At 43.9% G+C, this 24,243-nt stretch overlaps 1 protein-coding gene across 1 annotated transcript in view; it reads left to right on the top strand.

The window, feature by feature from the left end:
* The window catches only part of hydin (HYDIN axonemal central pair apparatus protein), a 1,560,590-nt gene that overhangs the window by 1,042,257 nt on the left and 494,090 nt on the right, over positions 1 to 24,243 (top strand). The window contains exons 34-38 of the mRNA XM_069900939.1: positions 2,305 to 2,499; positions 3,445 to 3,594; positions 8,256 to 8,495; positions 16,355 to 16,526; positions 23,314 to 23,502. Of these exons, the coding sequence (XP_069757040.1) occupies positions 2,305 to 2,499; positions 3,445 to 3,594; positions 8,256 to 8,495; positions 16,355 to 16,526; positions 23,314 to 23,502 (946 nt within the window). The remainder of the gene's footprint in view (positions 1 to 2,304; positions 2,500 to 3,444; positions 3,595 to 8,255; positions 8,496 to 16,354; positions 16,527 to 23,313; positions 23,503 to 24,243) is intronic.

The raw sequence follows: 24,243 nt of genomic DNA, 5'->3' as shown, positions 1-24,243 counted from the left end.
AATGGTGGTACCTTAGTTGTGGAAATCTTGGAACTACACATCTCTCTCTGCAAACCTACAAGAACCTTCCTGAGCAGTAATCATTTACCTTTCGAGCACCAAAGCCTGGTGAACTTTATAAATGTTAAATTCTGTGCACAGTATAATAATTGCCTGCAACCAGTGAACTTGGAAAAATGAGAAGTGAGATTGAACTGTGAACCAAAGAACTTTTTTAAAAATTTACACACACATTACATACATGTGCACTTAGAATTAGAAGGGGGTTAAGTTAGGTTATTAAGTTAATAGTGATAAGTTAAAGTTTGATTCTGTTTTCATGTTTAAAGATAATTAAAAAGATCTTTTGTTTAAGTAACCATTTGTCTTGGTGAATATCTATTGCTGCTGGGTTTTGGGGTCATTTGGGCTCATAACACCTGGGGCTCTGGTTTCCTCCCACTGTTCAAAATGTACTTGGAGTGTAGGTTAATTGGGTATAAACTGGGCAGTATAGACTCATGGCCTGTTACCGTGCTATACGTCTAAATTAAAATTAAAAATTGTGGGTATCCCCACACCCAAAGGATTGCAGTAATTTAAGAAGGCAGCACCCCACCACCTTCTCAAGGGCAATTAGGCACGGGTAATTAAATGCTGGCTCAGCATGCAAAGCCCCTCTTGAATGATTAGAAAATTGACATTAACATGGCTGCTGGGAGCATGTTTATTAACATCCTGGGCTGAGAACAGCTGTCCACTCAGTATAGGACACCAACACTGGCAGGCAAGAATGGACTTGTTTAAATTGGCATTGACAAGAGAAACTCATCAGGAGGTACTGTTACGAACTAATAAAATCTTATTAGTACTAACAAAGGAACAGTAATGGAAGATTCACCAGACAGTGGTAAATTCAAAATAGTAGTTTTTGTTAAACTGTTAAGCAGACAGTTCTTACTTATCTCTGAACCTAACTCTAAATTTAATCACATTATGCACAAATGTAAGTGTGTGTATGTTAAAGTCCAAAACAATTACAGTTTAAGTTTGATTCTGAAAAAAGCCCATTTTAAAGCCCAGTTTCAAATATCTCGTTGAACTTTGAGGATCCTTTTAAATTGCAATTCAGAAGTAATTATGAAGCACTTTTAAACATTATATTTTCAGATCGCTTTAAATTCACAAGTCTCGTAATGAGCTGCCTTTCAGAGAGATATTCTTTAAGCAGGAGTGACCATATTTTGGGCACAAATAAGGCTGCCTCTCTTTTCTTAAAAGAGTAGTCACAGTGGCCATTTTCTTTTAAAATACCACTGGGTATTTTCTTCTGTTAAGAAGAAAAACACAGATCCTTTTCAAATGATTTGGAAACTTTACTTCTTTGAGGTAGTCAGTAGTGGTCTTACTTATTTAAAAACCACTTATGTTGTGTATCTCCTGTGATAAGGATAATACAAGTCCTGTCTTTCCAGGAGGAGATCAAGTGTCTCTCAGTCTTCTTCATTCTTCTTCTGATTCAGAATGTCTCTCAGTCTTTTGTATATAGTTCTCTCACATCATCAATGAGATCAGTCTAAATTTCTGGAAATGTGCGCATTTACTGGAATTTTTAACAGTTGGCAGCTCCAGGTTTTTGGAAAATATGTACCCTTCATAACTCTGCCTTGCAGATGTCACGACTTTGAAAGATGACCTCATTTCTAAATGTATTGTGTGTGTGTGTAAAAAACCCTGTTCCAAACCCACTAAATTACCTTAGACATAGGAAATATAGCTTTGTAGCATGTTGAGCATGAGCGGAACAAAAGAACTGAGACAGCAGGTTGTGAGCTCGTTTAGCACAACTGATTTACTTTGAAGTTCGTGTTGCAGCCTTTAAGACCGTCCAGAGCCTATCCCTCGTGTCCCAGAACTTGTGTCACGTCGACGTAAACGCGTACTTCCAGTCTGCTCCGGAAGAGAAGGACCTGCGATGCCATCTTTGCCGCGGCTGCCCGCTGACCGCGCGTGACAAGCGGGGCTGCTTCACCACCACAATTATGTGTGCCACAGCAGCTTTACATTAACCATTACAGTACATAATGGATAGCCACATCTCATTCTATGCTAATTTTCCTCTTTTTCAGGAAAGTAATTCCTGTGTCCAATTGGGAAAAAAAAAAAATTATTTCATTGGAAGAAAATGGATTGACAGAAAACATCAAATATTTAGGCCTTTGCTCTTTTATTATTGCAGTGATGGAAGCTTGTCCAGAAGAGGTTGCAGAGCAAAAGGAAGAACATTCTGGATTAATTTGGTAATATTTCTAATGCTTTGTTCAGGCTGTAGGTGGACCCACTGTAGACGTCATCATGCAAGCGACAGTGACAGAGCCATCCCTGACTGTCTCCAGTGAGCAGCTGGACTTTGGCAGCGTGCAATGTGGGCATTGCATGGTTATAACTATTCAGCTCTACAACCACCTGGAAGTGCCCTGCGAATGGTTTTTCACTGACACCAGCATTGTGAAGCAAAAGGTGATAAAAGCTTGTTTCCATTTCATAATCAGGGTCAGAATTTATTGTCATGAACAAGTTACTAAATTTGTTGTTTTGCGGCAGCATCACATTTATATCAACCACCTTAAAACAATGAATAAAAATAGTGCACAAAAAGTCAAAGTAAGGCCGTGTCTTTGGTTTATTGATCATTTAGGAATCTGATGGCAGCGGGGGAGAAGCTGGCCTTATGCCACTGAGTGCTTGTCTTTAGACTCCTGTACCTTTTTCCCTAATGATGGCAGAGTGAAGAAGCCATTGGTGTCCTTGAGGATAGAGGCTGCTTTCTTAAGACTCCACCTCTTGTAGATGTCCTCGATGGAGTGAAGTCTGGTCCCCGTGATGTCACAGGCCGAGTTGACAACCCTCTAGCGTTTTTTTCTTGTCCTGAGCATTGGCACCTCCATACCAGACAGTGATGCAACTAGCCAGAATGCATTGTCAGTGTTGGTGGTGAAGGCTGGTACAAGAGGGACACTTGAAAGATTCTTAGGCAGGCACATGGATGCAAAGACTGGAGATTATGGTTGGGAGGTTGGGAAGGGTTAGATTGTTGAGTAGGCACAACATAATGGGTTGTAATACTCTTGGACCCTGTTTTTTTTCAAAATAAATTTGGTGTACAGCATGGTAACAGGCATTTCCAGCCCAATGCCCATGCCTCCAAAATACACCAATTAACCTCTAACCCCTGTACATTTTTGGAGGGTGAAAATAAACTGGAGCACCAGAGAAAACCCACGCAGACACATTGAGAACGTGCAGTGGATTTGAGCCCAGGTTACTGGCACTGTGTTAGCTGCTACCCAAACATGTAGCCCAAATTTTATTTACTGCTAACTTCTGTATAATTCTTTGTCAGTATAATTTATTGATTTCCGAGTGACATTGTTAATTCAGCTTTGATATTTCTGATTTGAACAGATTGATAAACACGTGCCGCTGCACCTGCGATCCAAGCTACTGAAAGGGTTGAAACCGCCGTCGCAAGTGTTCCTCATGTTGCCGCTTTGTGGTGTGGTAAACGCTGGGGAGAGAGTCAATGTGCAGGTGTCTTTCAGTCCTGCAGAAGAGGTAAGTTTCCTGAGGAAGCAAAGAATGACATTCCAGTTCTTGGCAGGGATATGTGCCATTGTGGCACTTGTGGGCATACCTGAAAACAGACATGGCATGTGCCTGGAGGTGAGTAGGAATGAAAGCCATCCAAGGCACACATTGTGCAAAAAAGGATGGATGGTTGGAGGTTGTTGCAAAGTCAGTGGGTTTCTCTAACCTCTTTTTTTTGACTCTTCTGAACACTTTGAACAGGATCACTTTAGCTCTGGTTGTCCGAAGTATTCAGGACTGAAGCATAGGAGAGGGAGAACGATAAGGACTCTTTTCTTGTCTGGTACAATGAAGAGCAGCCCTTTTATTACATGATTATAGAATCACTCAGAATTCAAGATCATTGGCTCATTGTGACAGGAAAGCCTTTCTCTGAGCTATCCTATTTGTTCAGGTTCCCGACCTTCTTGCTGACAGTCTCTCTAATTCAATTCTATTAGTATCAAACAGTTTCTAACTCAAAACTTCCCTTCCAGTTCTTCTGTCGAAAATTCTGATTTCTAAATCTCCAGCCACTGTATCTTCCCAATTTTCCTTTAAAGATTCTTATACTGTATATCTTAAATATGTGAGAATATAAAACAGAGAAGATTACAGCACAGTATAAGCCCTTGGCCCACAATGTTGTGCCAACCTATATATACCTACCAAAAAAACAGAAACCCTCCCTACCTCATAACCCTCTATTTTTCTTTCATCCATGTGCCCCTATTGATCCAGCTTCCACCACCATCCCTGGCAATCCATTCCAGGCACCCACAACTCTGTGTTAAAATAACTTACTCCTGATGTCTCCCCCAAACATTCCTCCCTTCACATTGTACAGATGCCCTCAGGTGTTTGCTACACATGCCCTGGGTAAAGGTACTTACTGTCTACTTTATCAATGCCTCAAATGATATCATAGACTTTGATTAAGTCGCCTCTCATCCTTCTTAACTCCAAAGAGAAAAGTCTGACCTCTGCTAACTGGCCTCATGAAATACATTTTCTAATCCAGGGAAAATCCTGGTAAATCTCCTCTGCACCCACATCTTTCCTGTAATTAGGTGACCTGAACTGAACATAATAATCTGTGCATCAGAGATTTATCGATTACAGTAAAACCCCAAACAACTGGCAAAAAATCAAGGAAAATAAATTTTAAAATTAAAATAAATAAAACTAAAATAATCAGTAAAAAACACATAAATTGTAAAACTAAGTGTTCTCTGAAATAATACATAAACATTTGGTGAAGATGGGAGCAAATATTCAGCCAGCGGAGTACCTTGGCCGTGCTTAGATTGTAACTTTATTTAAATAAAGTTGTGGGGTTTTTTTGGAAATTTTATTTAAAAGTTTTACAGAGCATCTACATAAAAAAATGTTCTAACAACAAAAAAAAACCCTTACTACCACCTCCCACCTAAATTAACCCATCCCACCCACCTCCCCTCAAAGCTAAAAAAAAAATTAATGGTTACTGCTTGGTGTGCTAACCCTTTACATCACACATAAAATCACTTATTTAGTGTCCAAACCCATACATTCCAAATATAAACTCCACACTTTACCAAAAAAAGGATAATTATTTTGCAAATTATAAGTTATCATTTCCAAATACAGATTGTAATTCACTATGCCTTCTTTGTATATTCAATTCAACATCATTTTTCCACGTAATAGCTATACATTTTCTTGCTACAGCCAAACCTAAATGTATAAATGAAAGTTGAGATTTATCCAACCACAGTCCTGTCATTAATGCATTCATATAACAATGGCGTGAAGCAAGGCTGTGTTCTCGCACCAACCCTCTTTTCAATTTTTTCAGCATGATGCTGAACCAAGCCATGAAAGACCTCAACAATGAAGACGCTGTTTACATCCGGTATCGCACGGATGGCACTCTCTTCAATCTGAGGCGCCTGCAAGCTCACACCAAGACATAAGAGAAACTTGTCCGTGAACTACTCTTTGCAGACGATGCCGCTTTAGTTGCCATTCAGAGCCAGCTCTTCAGCGCTTGACGTCCTGTTTTGCGGAAACTGCCAAAATGTTTGGCCTGGAAGTCAGCCTGAAGAAAACTGAGGTCCTCCATCAGCCAGCTCCCCACCATGACTACCAGCCCCCCCACATCTCCATCGGGCACACAAAACTCAAAATGGTCAACCAGTTTACCTATCTCGGCTGCAACATTTCATCAGATGTAAGGATCGACAACGAGATAGACAACAGACTCGCCAAGGCAAATAGCGCCTTTGGAAGACTACACAAAAGAGTCTGGAAAAACAACCAACTGAAAAGCCTCACAAAGATAAGTGTATACAGAGCCGTTGTCATACCCACACTCCTGTTTGGCTCAGAATCATGGGTCCTCTACCGGCATCACCTACGGCTCCTAGAACGCTTCCACCAGCGTTGTCTCCGCTCCATCCTCAACATTCATTGGAGCGCTTTCATCCCTAACGTCGAAGTACTCGAGATGGCAGAGGTCGACAGCATCGAGTCCACGCTGCTGAAGATCCAGCTGTGCTGGGTAGGTCACGTCTCCAGAATGGAGGACCATCGCCTTCCCAAGATCGTGTTATATGGCGAGCTCTCCACTGGCCACCGTGACAGAGGTGCACCAAAGAAAAGGTACAAGGACTGCCTAAAGAAATCTCTTGGTGCCTGCCACATTGACCACCGCCAGTGGGATGATATCGCCTCAAACCGTGCATCTTGGTGCCTCACAGTTTGGCGGGCAGCAACCTTCTTTGAAGAAGACCGCAGAGCCCACCTCACTGACAAAAGGCAAAGGAGGAAAAACCCAACACCCAACCCCAACCAACCAATTTTCCCCTGCAACCGCTGCAACCGTGTCTGCCTGTCCCGCATCGGACTTGTCAGCCACCAACGAGCCTGCAGCTGACGTGGACATTTACCCCCTCCATAAATCTTCATCCGCGAAGCCAAGCAAAGAAAAAAAGATAACCCAATAAACACACTAATGGATCAAATTGCAAATCCATTTTAAATAAGTCTCTCAAAAACTTGATAATTTTTTCCCAGAAAAGTTTAACTTTTGTACATGCCCATAATATAAACAAAATAGAGAGAGTGCAGAGAAAGTTCACGAGAATGTTGACAGGATTTCAAAGTTTGAGTTACAGGGAAAGGTTGTGCAGACTGGGGCTTTTTTCTCTGGAGCTTAGAAGATTGAGAGGGGACTTGATAGAGGTGTTTAAGATTTTAAAAGGGACAGACAGAGTAAACGTGGATAGGCTTTTTCAATTAAGAGTGGGGGAGATTCAAACTAGAGGGCATGGTTTAAGATTGAAGGGGGAAAATTATAAGGGGAACATGAGGGGAAATTTCTTTACGCAAAGGGTGGTGGGGATGTTGAATGAGCTTCCGACAGACGTGGTCGAGGCGGGATCATTGGTTACATTTAAGGAAAGACTAGATAGTTAACATGGATAGGAGAGGACTGGAGGGGTATGGACCGGGCGCTGGTCAGTGGGACTAGGAGGGTGGGGATTTGTTATGGCATGGACTAGTAGGGCCGAACTGGCCTGTTCTGTGCTGTAAGTGGTTATATGGTTATAATGAATGTAAAAATGTACCTTTCTGTTCTCCACATCTAAAATACAAATCTGATGAACTAAAACCGTATTTCTTCAACTTTTAAGGGGTTAAATACAATTGATGTAAAAAGTTATAATTAACCAAACTATACCGCACATTGAGTAATTTCGTAACACTGTCAACACACATGTTCGACCATTCCTCCCAAAACAAAGTAATAGCCACATTTTTCTCCCGCTTCTCCTTCACGTTATATACATCAACCTTTTCCATCTTTTCCTGCAAATATACATTTCCGAAATAAACCCTTTTTTTCCCTTGTCAGAAATTAACATCTCAAATTTCGTTTGACCAGGTAACACCAATTCTCGTCAAAAATTTTCTAACAATAATCTCGAACTTGATAATAAGTAAAATAGGAATTTGGTGAAATGCCAAACTTCTCTTGAAATCTATTAAAAGAAATAAACCTACCTGCTTCAAAACAATCCTCCACCAATTTTATACCTTTCATTTACCAATCTTTCAAATAAGGATTATTTCAAGAAAAAGGAATTAGTTTAATCTAATATAATGATGATTTAGCTGAAATTTTACCTTTAGATCCTATACTAAGATCCTATAGTAAGAGTTGCCCTGGTCAGAGGGTTTATCTGTAAACTTGGGGGGGTGGGGTGGGGTTAATTATGTATAATGTTATTTTTCATCTTTAAGGTAGTTCCGTGGAGGTGTAGGAACCTGCAGATGTTTTCAAAGAATGTGACTGAAAATGCTTCAAGGTTTATATTTTCATACAAGTGAAGCTTGTTCATTGTAAATACAGTGTTCTTGTCTTTTGTCTTTTAAACTATTATTAGTGCAGGTGTATTAGACATTGTGAGAGTAAGTCTCAAGCAACCGATGGGAATGGGTAGATGCTGGATACCAGCAGTTTTACAATATGTTGATACCTGGAATTCTATTTTCATACTAGTGTGACTGATAATTATTTGTTTTGTTTTAACAACAATGCAACTCATTATTTTCTGTCATAACTACATGAGATTTGATTGCGGATGTTTCTTTTAAATCAACAGAAGCTTTATAATCATCGCCTGGTGTTGAAGTTAGCACAAAGCAGAAACCAGGTGCTGATCATGGCCAGAGGTCAAGGGCTGGAGCCTCGCCTCGATTTTGCCACCACTTTGTTGGAACTGGGTCCAATTTTACCGTACAGCACAGAAGTGGAGGGGACGGTGGTGGTGAAGAATCCCTGCAGCTTTCCAGTTGAATTCTATTCCTTAGAATTTGATGACAAGTATCTGGAGGAAGAAAAGGTTTCTGGAGATTCAAATTCCTTTATCACACAGAGTTAAAGGGAGAGATTTTCAGTGCCTGGGTATTACGTCAGTGGAATGGACCATCTACAAATTAAGCAGAGCTGGGCACAACTCCAACCTCCAGCCTAAGACTCAAATTTCTAGTCCCAACCAGATCCTTAGCCTCAATTCCAATTTGAACCCCAAATCTTCATTGCCAGCCCATCCATGACAGAGTCTTCCATCAGCTGATGACCTCTCCTAATATTCTGAACATCAGTAAAATGTCATGGAAGGGAGTTCTCTCCACCTTGGCACAGAGATGCTTGTGGCTCAACACATTCTTCATTATCACATGGGGCAATCCATCTTAATAACAAAGACGCTACTTAGTATATTTCTAGAACAAAGCTGTTTCTGTTTGTGGTGTTCATTGTGGAAATGAAACTTGAGAATTGCAATTGTTAAACATGGAAACAATGGAGAACAAGGGATGACCTTATTGGAATGTATAAGTTCCTCAGGAGGCATAGCAGGTGGATTGCTGGGAGGTTTGCACCAGTGGCAGTGATTGAACATGAGAATATAGTTACAGGAGAGCCATCAGGATTTCTTCTCCCAGCAGTTGGTGAACCTCTAGCTTTTTCTATCCTGAAGGGTTGTGGAAATCAGGTCATTGGAAGTACTTAAAGAGGAGTCAGATAAATAAATGAGGAATTGAGAATGTTAGGGAAGAAGAGTTGGGACCTGGAGCAAATCAGATATGATAATATAGAACAGTGGGGCAGACATCAGGGTCTGAGTGCCCTCCTGTTCCAAGTGTGTTCTTGTAAAGAAACAGTTCAGGATATTGAATATTAAATTTTAAGTGTGACATAAAATGTGGAAAAATCCCCATGAAATAACCCTCCTCTGGATTGATATCCTCATCTGTTGCTCAGCCAAAGGCTCAATATTTGCAGTCCTTTCTGACTTCACAAATGGCTGACTTTTCCTTTTCTTGGTACCCATTACTATCTGGTGACAGGTTAAGGGGGGTTGCTAAAATTAGTTTTACGATGTTTCCATAGCAGAAGATCGATTCTTGATAAGTAAGGAGGTAAAGGTGTGTTCAGTGAATAAGGTTGTAGAGTTGAGGTCACAGAGAGATCAGGCACAATCTTAAGTAATGGCAGTGTAGGCTCCAGGGACACCAGATTTAAATTAATGTTCTTTTTTTCTGGATGGCAAATTGCAGAGGGGAACTCACAGTAAGTCCTCCACTTGAAATCAGAATGATTTTTCATTGAAATTGAATCATGGCCCAAAATGAATGTGTCACACCATGATCTATTTCTATCTCGTTCTTTCTCATTTATAATCCTTTGCACTTTGGAATGTTTGTATGAGGTAATTTCTCTATGTATCACAAATTTAAATAGAACCAGGAATTTTTAAAAACAGTAATTATGCCTTGGAATGCCGTTAAAACTCATTTAGATCTGATATGTCAAATTAGGCTTTCAGGGAACTTTGGTAAGGGATTGTTGGGTTATTCAAGTGATGTAACAATTTCATTGAAAAATGTTACAGGCAACACAAAGTATGAAGAAACACTTGATCAGTGGCGGCATGGCTAACGTAGAGGGATGGCATGGATAACGTAGAGGGGTGACATGGTTAATGCAGAGGGGAGGCACGGTTAACATAGAGGGGAGGCACGGTTAACGTAGAGGGGTGGCAAGGTTAACGTAGAGGGGTGATACGGTTTGTGTAGAGGGGAGGCACGGTTAACATAGAGGGGAGGCATGGTTAACATAGAGGGGATGCACAGTTAACGTAGAGGAGAGGCATGGTTAATGTAGAGGGATGGCACGGTTTGTGTAGAGGGGTGGCACGATTCGTGTAGAGGGGTGCCACAGTTAGCATTGACGGTGGCACGGTTAGCGTAGAGGGATGACATGGTTAGCTTAGGGGGCAGCATGGTTAGTTTAGAGGGACGGCATGGTTAGCATAGAGGGGTGGCATAGTTAACATTGAGGGGTGGCATGGTTAATATAGAGGGGGTGGCATGGTTAATGTAGAGGGATGGCATGGTTAACTTAGAGAGGTGGCATGGTTAGCATTGAGGGGTTGCATGGTTAATGTAAAGGGGTGGCACTGTTATTGTAGAGGGATGGCATGGTTAGCATAGAGAGGTGGCATGGTTAACATAGAGAGGTGGCACGGTTAGCATAGAGAGGTAACATGGTTAGCATAGAGGGGAGGCACGGTTAGTGTAGAGCGGCAGTACAGTTAATGTAGAGGGTGGAATGGTTAGTGTAGAGGGGTGGCACAGTTAACATAGAATAGTGGCACGATTAATGTAGATGGGTGGCACGGTTAGCATTGACGGGTTGCACAGTTAATGTCGAGGGATAGCACGGTTAACGTAGAGGGGTGGGATGGTTAGCATTGATGGGTTCCATGGTTAATGTAAAGGGGTGGCATGGTTAGCGTAAAGGGGTGGAAAGGTTAGCTTAGAGGAGCAGAAAGGTTAATTTAGAGGGGGGCACGGTAAGCGTAGTGGTTAGTGTAGAGGGGTGGCATGGTTAACATAGAGGACAGCATGCTTAGTTTAGAGGTGTGGGGGCGGCATGGTTAATGTAGAAGGCAGTACGGTTCATTTAGAGGGGTGGCATAGTTAGTGTAGAGAGGCGGCACGGTTAGATTAGAGGGGTGGCATGATTAGCATAGAGGGGTGGCATGGTTAGCATAGAGGGCAGCACGGTTAGTGTAGCGATTAGTGCAACGCTGTTACAGTGCCAGCAATGGGGGTTCAGATTTGGTGCTGTCTGTAGGGTGTTTGTATGTTCTCCCTGTGACTACACGGGTTTCCTCTGGGTGCTGAGGTTTCCTCCCACCCTTCAAAATGTATGGGGGTTGTAGGTCAGTTGGTTGTAATTGGGCAGCATGGGCTTGTGGGCCAAGAGGGGCCTGTACGTCTAAATTTTAAAAATTAAAAATTAAATAATTGATCGCAGTGTTGGTATTTCTATATCAAACCAAACTTGCAAGAAAATGTCACATTTGCTGTTGATTTCTTTGAACAATGGTGGGAGTTGTTGGCTTGATCATTATCAACAATACAAGGCATTGAGTTACTCTGTTATAAATGAAGGTGGAACAGTTCTCAGGATGCCAGATATTTCCATTTGAAAGGAGACCATTGTTGTAAACTCTCAGAAGTTACATTTCCTCCACCCCTCTGATCCCTACTCTAATCACAGTGAGGTCTCCTCCAACTGCCCCCTCTGATCACCCCTCCCCCAAACCCACATCCCTCTTCTGATCCCCTGCACCCCACTGACCCCTACAACAACCTCTGCTATGTCTGCTCCACTTCTCCCCACTGCCCCCTCCCAACCCTCCTCCCTCCTCTGACCTCCACCTTGCCTACCCCTGTAAAACCTGCTAGTTCTTTACTATCCTCTCCAATCTACCCCTCTTTGAGATGTAATGTTCTATCCTCAAAGAAGGCATTACCTTTGTTCCCCTTTGCCCACTCTTCAATGAGTTCCACACATGCCAACATGCCAAACTCTTCTTCCATCATCTCTGAGCCAACTTCAACAAGTATTCTTCACCCTCCACTGAAGACCCTTTCTCCTTCTTTCTCCTCTTGGACACCTCTTTGAGGGTTTCTGTCTGCTCTGGATCTTTTCATTTCCAACTGCCACTGAGACATTAACCATTAGACTTCACTATTCTTCTCACCTATTTCAGTCTCATCTCCTCCGAATGTTCTGCCCTCCATTCTCTCTGCACCAATCCCTACTCACTATTAAATCCCCAGACTTATGTAATGCCTCTACTTTACTGAAGCCAGGCAACAGCTCTCAAAGACCTCCACTTACTTATCCCTTGACAAGAACCCACCATCACTTCTGGTTATCTCCCTCCCACAGCACCAAATCTCATTGTTTTCCAACCCTGCACTGTCTGGTTTTACCTCCTACCTAAGATCCATAAAGTCAACCACCATTGTTTTTGCGTCCACCTGACCCACTGAACAGGTAGCATCTTACCTTGAATCAACTCTTTCTCCCTTGGTCTTAGTACCTGCCCACCTTCATTGTGATTCCTTACATGCCCTCTATCATTTCAATAACTTCCAGTTCCCAGGACAGGACTGCCGCATTTTCACCATGGACATCCATTCCCTCTACACCTTATCGCCCATAAAGAAAATCAAGTTCAAGTTTATTGTCATTGGATTGAACATATGTGCATATGCAACCTGATGAGAGTGTATCTCCAGACCATAGTACGCATACACACACATACCAATGACATACAGTATATACATAGCGATCCAAAATAAATATATATAAATATAGTTTTTGAGTTTCTTGGATTGTTCAACATTCTCACCATCTGCACTACTGCAGCTTCCTGACTATTGAAAGGTGTTGTAGGTCCAAGATAGGTCATCCTTTAAATGAACACTCCAAGGAACTTTGTGCTCCCCACTCTCATTAAGATGGAGCCACTGATATGTAGTGAGGAGTTGCTCTTTGTCCTCAATCATCTCCTTTGTCCATGTTGAGACTTAGGTTATACCATTGTACCAACCTCCTCTGTAAGCCAACTCATCATTGTTGCCGATGAGGCCAACCAACTTGTTGATTCTGTTGGAGCTGAACCTGGCAGTACAGTCATGTTAGCAGCATGAACAGTAGAGCCTTGAGGTGGGCCAGTGCTCAGTGTGATGGGGTTTGAGGTTTTGTTGCCAGCCCACAGAGGCTGTGGTGTTTCAATCAAGAAGTCCAAGATCCAGTTGCAAAGAGGAGTAGTGAGTCCCAGTGAGGACAGTCTCTGAGGTAGGATTGTGTTGAATGCTGAGATTGTCAATGAACAACAGCCTGATGTGAGCGACATCATTCTCTAGATGGGTTACGTCGGTGTGGAGGGTCAGGGCTATGGTATTGTCTGTGGGTCAGTTGAGCTGAAAGGCAAACTGGAATGCATCCATTGTCATTGGTAGGTGTGCTTTGATATGCTCCATTACCAGTCGCTCAAAGCACCATAATCGTGGAGGCCAAAGCTGTCCACTTCTTCCTTAATAACAGACCCAACCGGTTCCACACCACTACCACCCTCCTCCACCCAGCTCAACTTGAACTCAGCCTCACTAACTTCTTTTGAATCATCTCACTTTCTCCAAGTCAAATGTATAGCCATGGGTACTTGTATGGGTCCTAGCTATGCCTGTCTTTTTGTTGGATATGTGGAGAAATCCATGCTTCAAGCCAACACAGGCAACGCCCCTCAACTCTTCCTCCGCGATATTGATGGCTGCTGCCATGAGCATAATGAGCTCATTAACATTATATACCTAGCTGCAAATTTCCACCCTGACACTTGGTCCATCACTTTCTCAATCTCTTGTTCTCCATTTCAAGATAAAAACTATTGATAAGTACCTGATATCAACCCACCAGCTCCCATACTCCTCTTTCCACCCTGTCTCCTTTCTAAGGATTCTATTCCTTTTTCTCAATTCCCCCATCTCCACTGTACCTGCTCCTAGGACATTCCAGGACATCTGAGATGAGCCTTCTTCAGAAAATATGGCTTCCCCCCCCTACTGCCACTAACTCAGTCCTTACCCACATCTCCACCATTTCACATACATCTGCCCTTGCCTCCTCCAAATCTAGATGCAACAAGGACAGGATTGCCCTTGTCCTCACCAACTACCCACTAGCCTTCACATCCAACATATCCTCCACAATTTCTGCCACCTCCAATGGGATCCCATTGATGGACACATTTTTGCCTCCTCCCCTACCACTTTCCGAAGGGACCGCGCACTCTGCAATTCCTTCGTCCTCTCATCCCTTTCAACCAATTCTACCTATCCCAGTGATGACAAGAAATGCTAGACTTGCATCTACACCTTCTCCCTCACCTCCATTCGGGACCCCAAAGAGTCCTTCCAAGTGAAACAACACTTCCCCTGTGAATCTGCAGGTGTTATGTACTGCATTTGGTGATCCTGATATGGCCTGCTCCACATTGCAGGGACTGGATGAAAACTTGGAGATCATTTCATTGACCACTATCACTCTGTCCACTACAAGAGCAAGGACCTCCCAGTGGCCAACCATGTAAATTCCACACCCCATTGCCCCATGTATGTCCACAGCCTCATACTGCAAAGTGAGGCCACCCACAAATTGGTGGAACAACACCTCGTATTCCATCTCAACACCTGATGGTATCAGTATGAACTTCTCCAATTTCCATTAACCTCACCACCTCCCTCGTCTCGCTATATCCCTATCTCTCTTTCTACTTTCCTCCAGCTACCCACACCTTCCCTTCATTCTATGAGAGCTACCTTTGCCATCTCCCCATCATTTATCAGTGTCTTTCTCTCCTTCCCTCTCACCTATTCCATTTACCCTTTTTCCTCCTCCATTTATTCAGCTATCTGTCTGATATTTTGACCTTCCTGACTAAGGACTCGGAACCAAAACATCGATTGACTTTGACTTCCTACGGATGCTATGTGACCTGCTGATTTTCTCTAGCGTTTCTGTGCATTGCATTGGACCCCAGCATTTGTAGGTATTCTTATTTTACTAGAGAACTTCTTTATTCTTTAGAAGCCAAATGATGGAGATGGCTGAGTATGATATTCTAGTTGTCGAACTACACAGTAGAAAATGGAGATTGAGATTATGTCGGCACTCTTAACTCACATTCAAATCGACATTTATTTTGGCAACCAGAAATGTTATTAATTGTTGCTGGCAAATTTCACAGCCAGTAAACATCAGAGGTGCTAAAGTATAAGACATGAAGCATGGGCTGTGGATTAACTTGAAATCTTAACTATGCAGAGAAACACAAATCAGTGTCAAGAGATTTTAAATTTTTTTTAGATATTTAGAGAAAGGGCAGCCCGGTTGGCGTAGCAGTTAGCGCAACGTCTTTACTGCGCCAGCGATCGGGACCGAACAGAGTTTGAGTCCTACGCTGTCTGTAAGGCGTTTGTACATTCTTCCCATGTCTACATGAGTTTTCTCCAGGGGCTCCGGTTTCCTCCCACTGTTCAAAAATGTACTGGGAGTATAGGTTAATGGGGTGTAGGTTAATTGGGTGGCACAGACTCGTGAGCTGAAATGACCTGGTACCGTGCTGTATATCTAAATTTAAAAAAATCATCCAACATGGTAACAGGCCCTTCTGACTCACAAGCCTTTGCCATCCAATTGGCCTCCAATCCCTGTATGTTTTGAAGGGTGGGAGGAAAGTAGAGACCCTGGAGGAAACCCACGCCATCACAGAGAAAACATATAAACTCCTTACAGACAACACTGGATTCAAGCCCGGGTCCGCCCAGTTTCACACATGCAGATGAAACAAAAGATCTGTAGTGGAGAGAATCTGTTCATTTCTGAGTCAGCAGCTTAGAGCATCATTGCTTTGGACCAGGTTTATCTGAATCTCCATGAGACTGTTTGCAAGGTATGTGCTGTTATGAATCAAATGAGAAAAATAATTGAAAGAGGGTTTTCTTGAACAAAAAGAATGGTGTTGAATTGGCACAAGGTAATTGATGACAGGGAGAATGGAGATGTCATCAATAAAAACTAGTTTCTAGTGAACTTGCAGGTTAAACTAACTGAATTCTGCACTCCCTTGTATTAAAAAAATGCAGAGCTGTAAATGTAAATCAGCAAAGCATAAATGTTGGAAAACTGCAGTCAAATAAAATCTGAAAGGTTAACTCTTTCTGTGGATGCTGTCAGGGCTCTGGGTGTTTCCAGAATGTTATATTTTTAAAAATGTATTGCTTGAAACACCCTTTATAATTGAACTCTCTGATCCATCTTTTCCACTGAAAGGTGCTGAGGACGATGAAAGGCTATAGTTCACTCAATACACTGTTGCTTCCACCAAGACAACCAGGCGAGAGGCTTCCGGTGGAGTTACTAGATTACTATAAAGAACAGGTTCTCATCCAAGAACAGGAGCAAGTGAGAAGAAAAGTCCTGGAGCCCACTGAAGATGAAAATGGTAGGTGCTCAGAAAAAAAGCACACAAGTTCAAACAAGCTCCCATCACTGCACCTTAATGACTTGAGCAAAGCTGATTTATCATATGGTGTGACTTTATTCTCTATGTTAATGCATCATGCAGCCTTTAGCAAGTTAAGCTCCAGAATTTCTGATTTAAAGTGCACAACCTCTTTGTAGGGTTGCTTTTTGAAAACTACCTCCTGATCAAGTTTTCAGTCATTTAACTTATCCTTACTAGTGTGTGGTGAATTTTTTGCTAATCATACCCTTGTGAAATGCCAATGGATGCTTTACTAGCCAAAAGGCATTGTAGAAGCACAGGAGTCTGTTCTCGTTGTTGTGTGAGAAGGCAGATCAATTCCTTCATCTACCCATCATTTGTTTCTTCTTATTCTACCTTTAGTTTCCATTTCTTGTTCCTTCTCATCTACATCCACAAGACCTCTGACACTTATCAATTCTCTTTCCATTTTCAGCTGCTAACATCCAGCCTCTCTCACTTCCACTGCCCCATTTCTCTGTAGATGCTGAAAAGACTGACTGAGTTCCTCCAGAGTTTTGGTGTGTTTTTTCCATTCCTCTCCTTCACCATCTACCAGAGGACTCTCTGGTTTCTCACTGGATGAATGACAGACCAATCTCAGTCCAGAACAACAAACTTCATTTGGCTTGACGTTATCAATTTGAATAATTTCCCTTTGACTACACTCACATCCCCAAAGTAAAACGATGCAGTCAGATCTCTGGCATAGAGTCTGGTCCTGTGGCTAAGAAGGGAAGGGAGGAGAAGAGGTAGGCTGTAGTGATAGGGGATTCCAAAGTTAGGGGGACAGATAAGAGGTTCTGTGGAAGATAGCTAGAATCCTGGATGGTTTGTTGCCTCCTTGGTGCTAGGGTTCAAGATATTGCTGATTGTGTTCATGGCATTCTCAGTAGGCAGGGTGAGCAGCTAGATGTCGTTGTCCATGTAGGGGCCAATGACATGGGTAAGAAGGTGATGAGGTCCTGCAAGGAGAGTTCAGGGAGTTAGGCACTAAATTGGACAAGACCCCCAGGGTAGTGATCTTAGGGTTGCTATCTATGCTGGATCCTAGTAAAATTAGAAATAGGAGGATAATGCAGCTTAACATGTGGCTAAAGTAATGGTGCAGGAGGGAGAACTTCAGGTTACTGGATCATTGGGCTCTCCAAGGGAAGGTAGGACTTGTTCCAATGGGATAGTTTACATTTGTTCTGGAGGGGGACTAATATATTTGCAGGAAGGTTTACTGGTGCTGCTCCAGGTGATTTAAACTAGATTTGCAAGGGGATGGGAACCAGAGTGCCAGAGCAGATAGAGGAGTGCAGGAGGGCAAAGAGGATGTGAAAATCACATGCACTGTTAGAAGTCAATGAGTTGTATGTGGTGGAAATGTTCTCAGGTGCATCTATTTCAATGCAAGGAGTATTGGAGGAAAGAAATTCATGTGATTTTCATTTTTAATCTTAATATTCATAATGAAAATGGGAAACTGTTAATTTGAGCATTTTTACCAGTTATATATGTTATGTTGTAGCGGCCCACGCCCTGGCCAGACACAGGAAATGGTTGTTGAACGCGGCAACTGGCAAAACATCGTGTGGGCTGAAACACCCGTTTCCATAGGCTGCTAGCAGAGAGGTGAACTGGCCATATCACTGCCGGTGGATTGCAGGGGACTCAATCAGGGCCTGTGCATCTGAGGTAACCAATCAGCAGGCGGCCTGCTCAAGCCACACCCTGGTGGTGACATGGCCGAGCTGACTATAAAAGGCAGAGCTGCCATAGAATAAACTCAGTGTCAAATCCACTCTACTGGTATTTGTGTCTTCTGCGGATTCGAGCTACAGCCTTAGGGTGAAAACCGAGAGCTATAACCTAGATGTAGCCATAGCAACCTCACTGCAGTGGTGACCCCGACTGGTCCAAATGACACTTTGGATCCTAAGATGTAAGAGCAACCTGCGATCAATGCTGTAGCATTGAAGCTACCTGGCTTCTGGACGTCACAACCACAGGTGTGGTTCTACCAGACCGAGGCACAGTTCGCCATTTGCATATCTCCGCCAATGACACGTGCTACTACCACATGGTCAACGCCCTCGATCAGGACACCGCAGCCCACATCATCGACTTTCTCCAGCAGCTCCCAGAACAAGGAAGGTATGTGGCCATCGAAGAGCTGTTAACTTGCTCTTCCGGACTCTCAAAGCGCGAATGTGCTGCCCATCTGTTACAAGTTTGGGGGACAGGACCCTTTCCCCTCATGCTCGCTCTCAATGATGGCTACACCTCCTTTCTGCTGTTCCAGCAGATCTTCCTGGAGAGCTTGCCTGAGGACATCCAGCTGCTCATCACAGAGGAAGACTTCAATGACCCCAGGAAGTTGGCTGCCCGAGCAGACCTGCTATGGGTGGTGAAGAGGGATGCCTGCACTTTGCTCAAGCAGATGACAGCACCACGTCATCGGTGCCTGGCCAGGAAGACCACCGACTGACCATCCAACCAACCGACCACCCGAACGCCTTGCCCCACCAGTGAGCAGTACTGTTTCTATCACTGATGGTGGAATTCCGAGGCCCATCGGACAGATACCGGACAGATATCCCATGCCCCATATCGAAGACTTCACCGCTAACCTGCAAGGGACATGGATATTCTCAAAAGTGGACCTCATCAGGGGCTATCACCTGATCCTGGTACATCCCGAAGATGACCCAAAAACTGCCAAAATAACCCCCTTTGGATTGTTTGAATTTCTCCGCATACCCTCGGTTAAAAAACGTGGCTCAGATTTTCCAGAGGCTGATGGATGCAGTGAGCCGATTTAGGTCATTGAATGACTCAAAGACTTTTTGACTCAAACCAAGGCTTTTATTACCAAAAGACTGGAGCGTAGTACATCGAGGTCGACCAGTCCAGGTTGACATGGATCTGATTAGGTGCAGCCCTTTATGATCTGGCCAGTAGGTGTAGCTAGGGCTCTCAACCAATCATTATCATTATATGCAAATACAGGTACACAATCCTTTATCCAGAACTCTTGGGGAACAGTGTGTTCTGAATTTTGGATTTTTTTGGATTTCGGAAAGGCAGATTTAAGCCCACCCAACTCGTGCTGTCGGTCTCCCCCACTCACCCACCCGACTCATGCTGCTGGTGTCTCATCCGCCCAACGTGCTGCTGGTCTCTCATCCGCCTGACTCACGCTGCTGATCTAACCCCTCACCCGCCCAACTTGCGTTGCCGGTCCCTCGCTCACCCAACACGCGCTGCCAGTCTCCCCCCCTCACCTGCCCAACTCACGCTGCCCATCTCTCGCCCGCCCGCCTCGTGCTGCCCGTCTCTTGCCCGCCTGATGTGCTGCCCATCTCTCACCCACCCGATTCGCGCTGCCGCCTCTCTCCCCACTTGCCAGATTTTGGAGCTTTCCAGATTTTAGATGTCCAGATAAAGGATCCTGAACCTGTATATACAAATATATACAGTGGTGATATAGGATCCCATACTATCACAGCTGGGATCTGCATTTTGCCTTCATCTACCTCAATGACATTTTAATCACCAGTCACATCCGCATCGAGCACGCCATCCACTTAAAACAATTATTCTCCAGGCTGAGCAATTTCGGCCTAACCATCAACCCAGCCAGTTTGGCTGAGAGGCTATTGGCTTCCTGGGCCATCATATTGACCAACATGGAGCCAGACCATTACCCACTAAGGTAGATGCTATTCGCTCTTTCCCCAGGCCATCGACGGTGAAGGGACTACAAGAGTATGCAGGTCTGGTCAATTTTTATCATCGTTTCCTTCCTGCAGCGGCCTGCATCATTAGCCCACTCTTTTCCCTCATGGCAGGGCACAGTAAAAACATACAATGGAGGCCACCAAAAACACCCTAGCCAATGCCACCCTCCTCGTGCACCTGCGGACAGAAGCCCCGACTGCCCTCATGACAGATGCCCCTAGCACAGTGGTTGGGGGTGTACCTGGGGGTGTACTGGTGAATGGACAATGGCAATCACTGGCCTTTTTCAGTAAACACTTCATAACATGTGCCTCTGGAGATGACTAGGGGCCCCACAATGTCAATGTGCACGTGATAGAGAACTGTTAGCTTTATACCTGGCAATTCGGCACAATTCGGGCAGGAAGTTCAAGATTTACACGGACCACAACCCCTTACCTTTGCTTTCAGTAAAGTGTCAGATCCGTGGTCAGCCAGGCAACAGTGGTACCTGTCTTACATTTCTGAATTTACAATAGACATTGAACACATAGCCAACAAATCCAACATGGTGGCCGACACCCTATCCTGTCTGGCTATCTTGGCAGTGTACGACCCTACCCCTGGCATGACAACGTGGCCCTGTCTGATGCACAGCAAGTAGACCCTGACATTCCAGCATACCAGACAGCGCTCACTTGAGGACATCCAGATCGCCCCCGGCAATCGCATGCTGCTCTGCGACACCTTGATAGGTAAACCTCTCCCTGACATTCTGGCTGCATGGAAGAGACGGGTTTTTGACTCGGTCCACAACTTGGCCAACCCCACCATCAGAATGGTGGTGAACAGGTATGTCTGACATGGCCTCCACAAAGAGGTTCCCCTGTGGGCCAGGAGTTGTATTCAGTGCCAGTCATCCAAAATCCACCACAGACATTTGAACCAGCAAGTCGCCGCTTCAGCCACGTGCACATTGACATTGTGGGGCCCCTAGTCATCTCCAGAGGCACATGTTATCTTCTCAAAATGGTTGACTGGATCAACAGATGGCCAGAGGTGGTGCCACTATCAGAGGCTTCCACAGAAGCATGCATACTCAACACTTGGGTAGTGCGTTTAGGGGTCACTGAACACCATACATCAGACAGGGGGGTGCCCAATTCACTTCTAGTCTGTGGACTGCCTTAGCCCATGACCTGGGGACCCAATTCCACCACACCATGGCGTTACACCCATAGGCCAATGGGTTGATGGAGAGGTTCCACAGATACCTTAAGGCAGCCTTAATGGCGCAGCTTACCAGACCTAACTGGGCTGACAAACTCCCTTGGGTCCTGTTAGGCATCTGCACCACCCCCAAAGAGTAAGTCTATGGCGCACCCCTAGTTATACTGGGCAAATTCGATATGGCCTGAGGACTTAGGGGGAATCTCCAATGACTACATTGTCTCAACTACGTGATTGTCTAGGCACCCTGGCCCCCAGTAAACTTAGACTCTATGGCCAACCCTACACTTACATCCCAAAGAACTTCATTGACTGCAAATATATGTTTGTTAGGTATGGGGCTCACAGGCCACCTCTACAGTGTCCTTACGAGGGGCCATACCGTGTCATTAGACACAATGGCTCCACCTGCGCTTTGGACATTGGTGGCAGGAAAGAGACTTTCACACTCGACCTTCTTGGACTTTGACCAGCCCATCACTCACCCGACACTACGGCACAGGAATCATCCTCCTAAAATCAGTGCCCTGATTGCTGGTTCTGGGGGAGGGGGAGCTCATGTAGCGGCCCGCACCTTGAGCCGACAAAGGAGATGGCCATCGAATGTGGTGACTGGCAAAACATCGTGCGGGATGAAACGCCCGTTTCCATGGGCCACCGGCAGAATGGTGAAACTAGCCATTCACCACTGATGTATGGCAGGGAGCCCAATCGGGGCTCAGGCATCCGAGGTAACTAAGCCCGCCAGCCCGCCCAGGTGGTGATGCGGCTGAGCTGACGATAAAAGGCAGAGCTGCCATTGAATAAACTCAGTGTCAAATCCATTCTACTGGTGGGTGTGTCTTTCTTATGCAGATTCGAGCTACAGCCTTAGGGCTAGAACCAAGAGCTATAACCTAGCTGTAGTCGTAGCGACCTTGCTTCAATGTATACATTTTGATATTTTCTTCTGTTATTTTAATGTAATTTGTATATGAGATTATTGTATTGAACTCAATAAAAATATTTTTAAAAGAAATAAAAAAATACCTGTAGGCTACTGGACGGAAGGAACACCTTTTGCTGCGCAATTGCACAGCCCCAACACCGATATATTAGCTAATTTTCTTTCCTATTATTTACAGCATTTTCAGCTTCTGCGTCAGATTTCCATCTACAGTTGTTTATTTTTAATGATCTCTTTACATTTTCCATTTCCAACAATAAGTTATTGGCTTGAAATTTTAACTTTTATTTTCTCTCCAGGTGCTCCCCAGATTTCTCTTTCCAATTTTCTACTATTATTCTGGTCTGCTGCCATGTCTGATTATTTAAAAAAAAAAGGCTTATTGTGGCAAAACATTTTGATAAATGCTCATAATGAAACAATAACAAAGAAAACAGAGCTGTATACAACCAGGCATTTTGGCTATCAAGCCTGCACCCTACATGATGTCAATCATATCTGTCTGTACCAGATAGCCTGACTATCCCCTGCCTGTTCATGTGGTTGTCTGAATGTCTCTTGCACATTATTAACATATCTGCTTCCACCACCTGTCCTGGTTATGTGTTCCAGGCACCCACCACTCTTGTATATCTGCTTTTGACTTTCCCCCTCTCACCATAAACCTGTGCCCTGTATTATTTGACATGTCAATTGAGTTAATAATCAAAGAATGTATAACCTGTTAAAAGCACAGAAATGCTGAAGATATTCAGCAGACTTCACCTGGTTCAACGTACATAACTGACGTTTTAGGCCTGAGCTCTTCTTCAAGGTTCATCAATTCTGATGCAAAACCTGGTTGTTTGATTTCCCCAGTAGATGTAATAAAAGAAAGTGAATTTGAAGAGAAACCCTCAGAACAGGCTGATAAACCAGAATGGCACTTGGCATCAGAAAGAATCAGACAGTTGAGCGAAAGCGACTCATCTTCAAGACCAACAGTTACCTCACCCACCAACGAAAGAAATCTGCTGGTGAAAGCAGCTGAGAAAGCAAACCAGGCCAAAGGTACAGATAAATCTTCACCCACTTAAACTGTGGGTTGCACTGCCTCTTAACGCTGTCACTATAATTCCAAATCCCTTCATGCTGTTGAACTAGATGCTGATGCTGGGGTTGAGTGCAATGTACAAGCCTACTGGAGAAACTCAGCAACTCAGCCAGTTAACATTTGGCACTGGGCCGTTTGTCAAGTATAAGCCAGCATAGGTTGGTACCTGAATAAAAAGTGGGGGGAGGGGGAGGAAGGGGCAGGGTAGGAGTGAAGGCCCATCAATATATATGTTCCTCCCATCCAATTTTTCTTGAGGCAAGAAAGTTGCAGATCCAACACTGTCTGTGTGAGGAAGTGCTGTTTCTGTAATTTCTGAGCAGCCCAGCTCTAATGTGTTACGTGTCCTTATCTGAACCATTCCCACCCCCTCTCCACACCCAACAATTGGTCTCAATTCACCCTCCACCTGTTTATCTTGGGCAAGCAGCTTGCCATCGTCCTTGTGCTGTCTGTTTGTCCTCACTGTCAGACTGTCTGGAATTGCTTATCAGGGTAGCAACGTCTGGGAGCAACTGGTTTGCATTGAACCTCGAAGCCTTGTGGAAATGCTTCAGCATCTGACGAACAATATATTAACTAATTAATAACTAACATACTTGTGGTATGAAGCCACCCATTGTGATCTTGACTGATTTCTTTGGTCAACATCATTGGAACGGAAGTGTAGTACTTCAGCACTGGTATCATTGACAGAT

This window comes from Narcine bancroftii, chromosome 10 (assembly GCF_036971445.1).
Source record: "Narcine bancroftii isolate sNarBan1 chromosome 10, sNarBan1.hap1, whole genome shotgun sequence".
In the NCBI taxonomy this organism is placed as follows: Eukaryota; Metazoa; Chordata; class Chondrichthyes; order Torpediniformes; family Narcinidae; genus Narcine; species Narcine bancroftii.
Note: the sequence above shows the minus strand (reverse complement) of the source record. Positions and strands in the feature narration are given on the sequence as shown.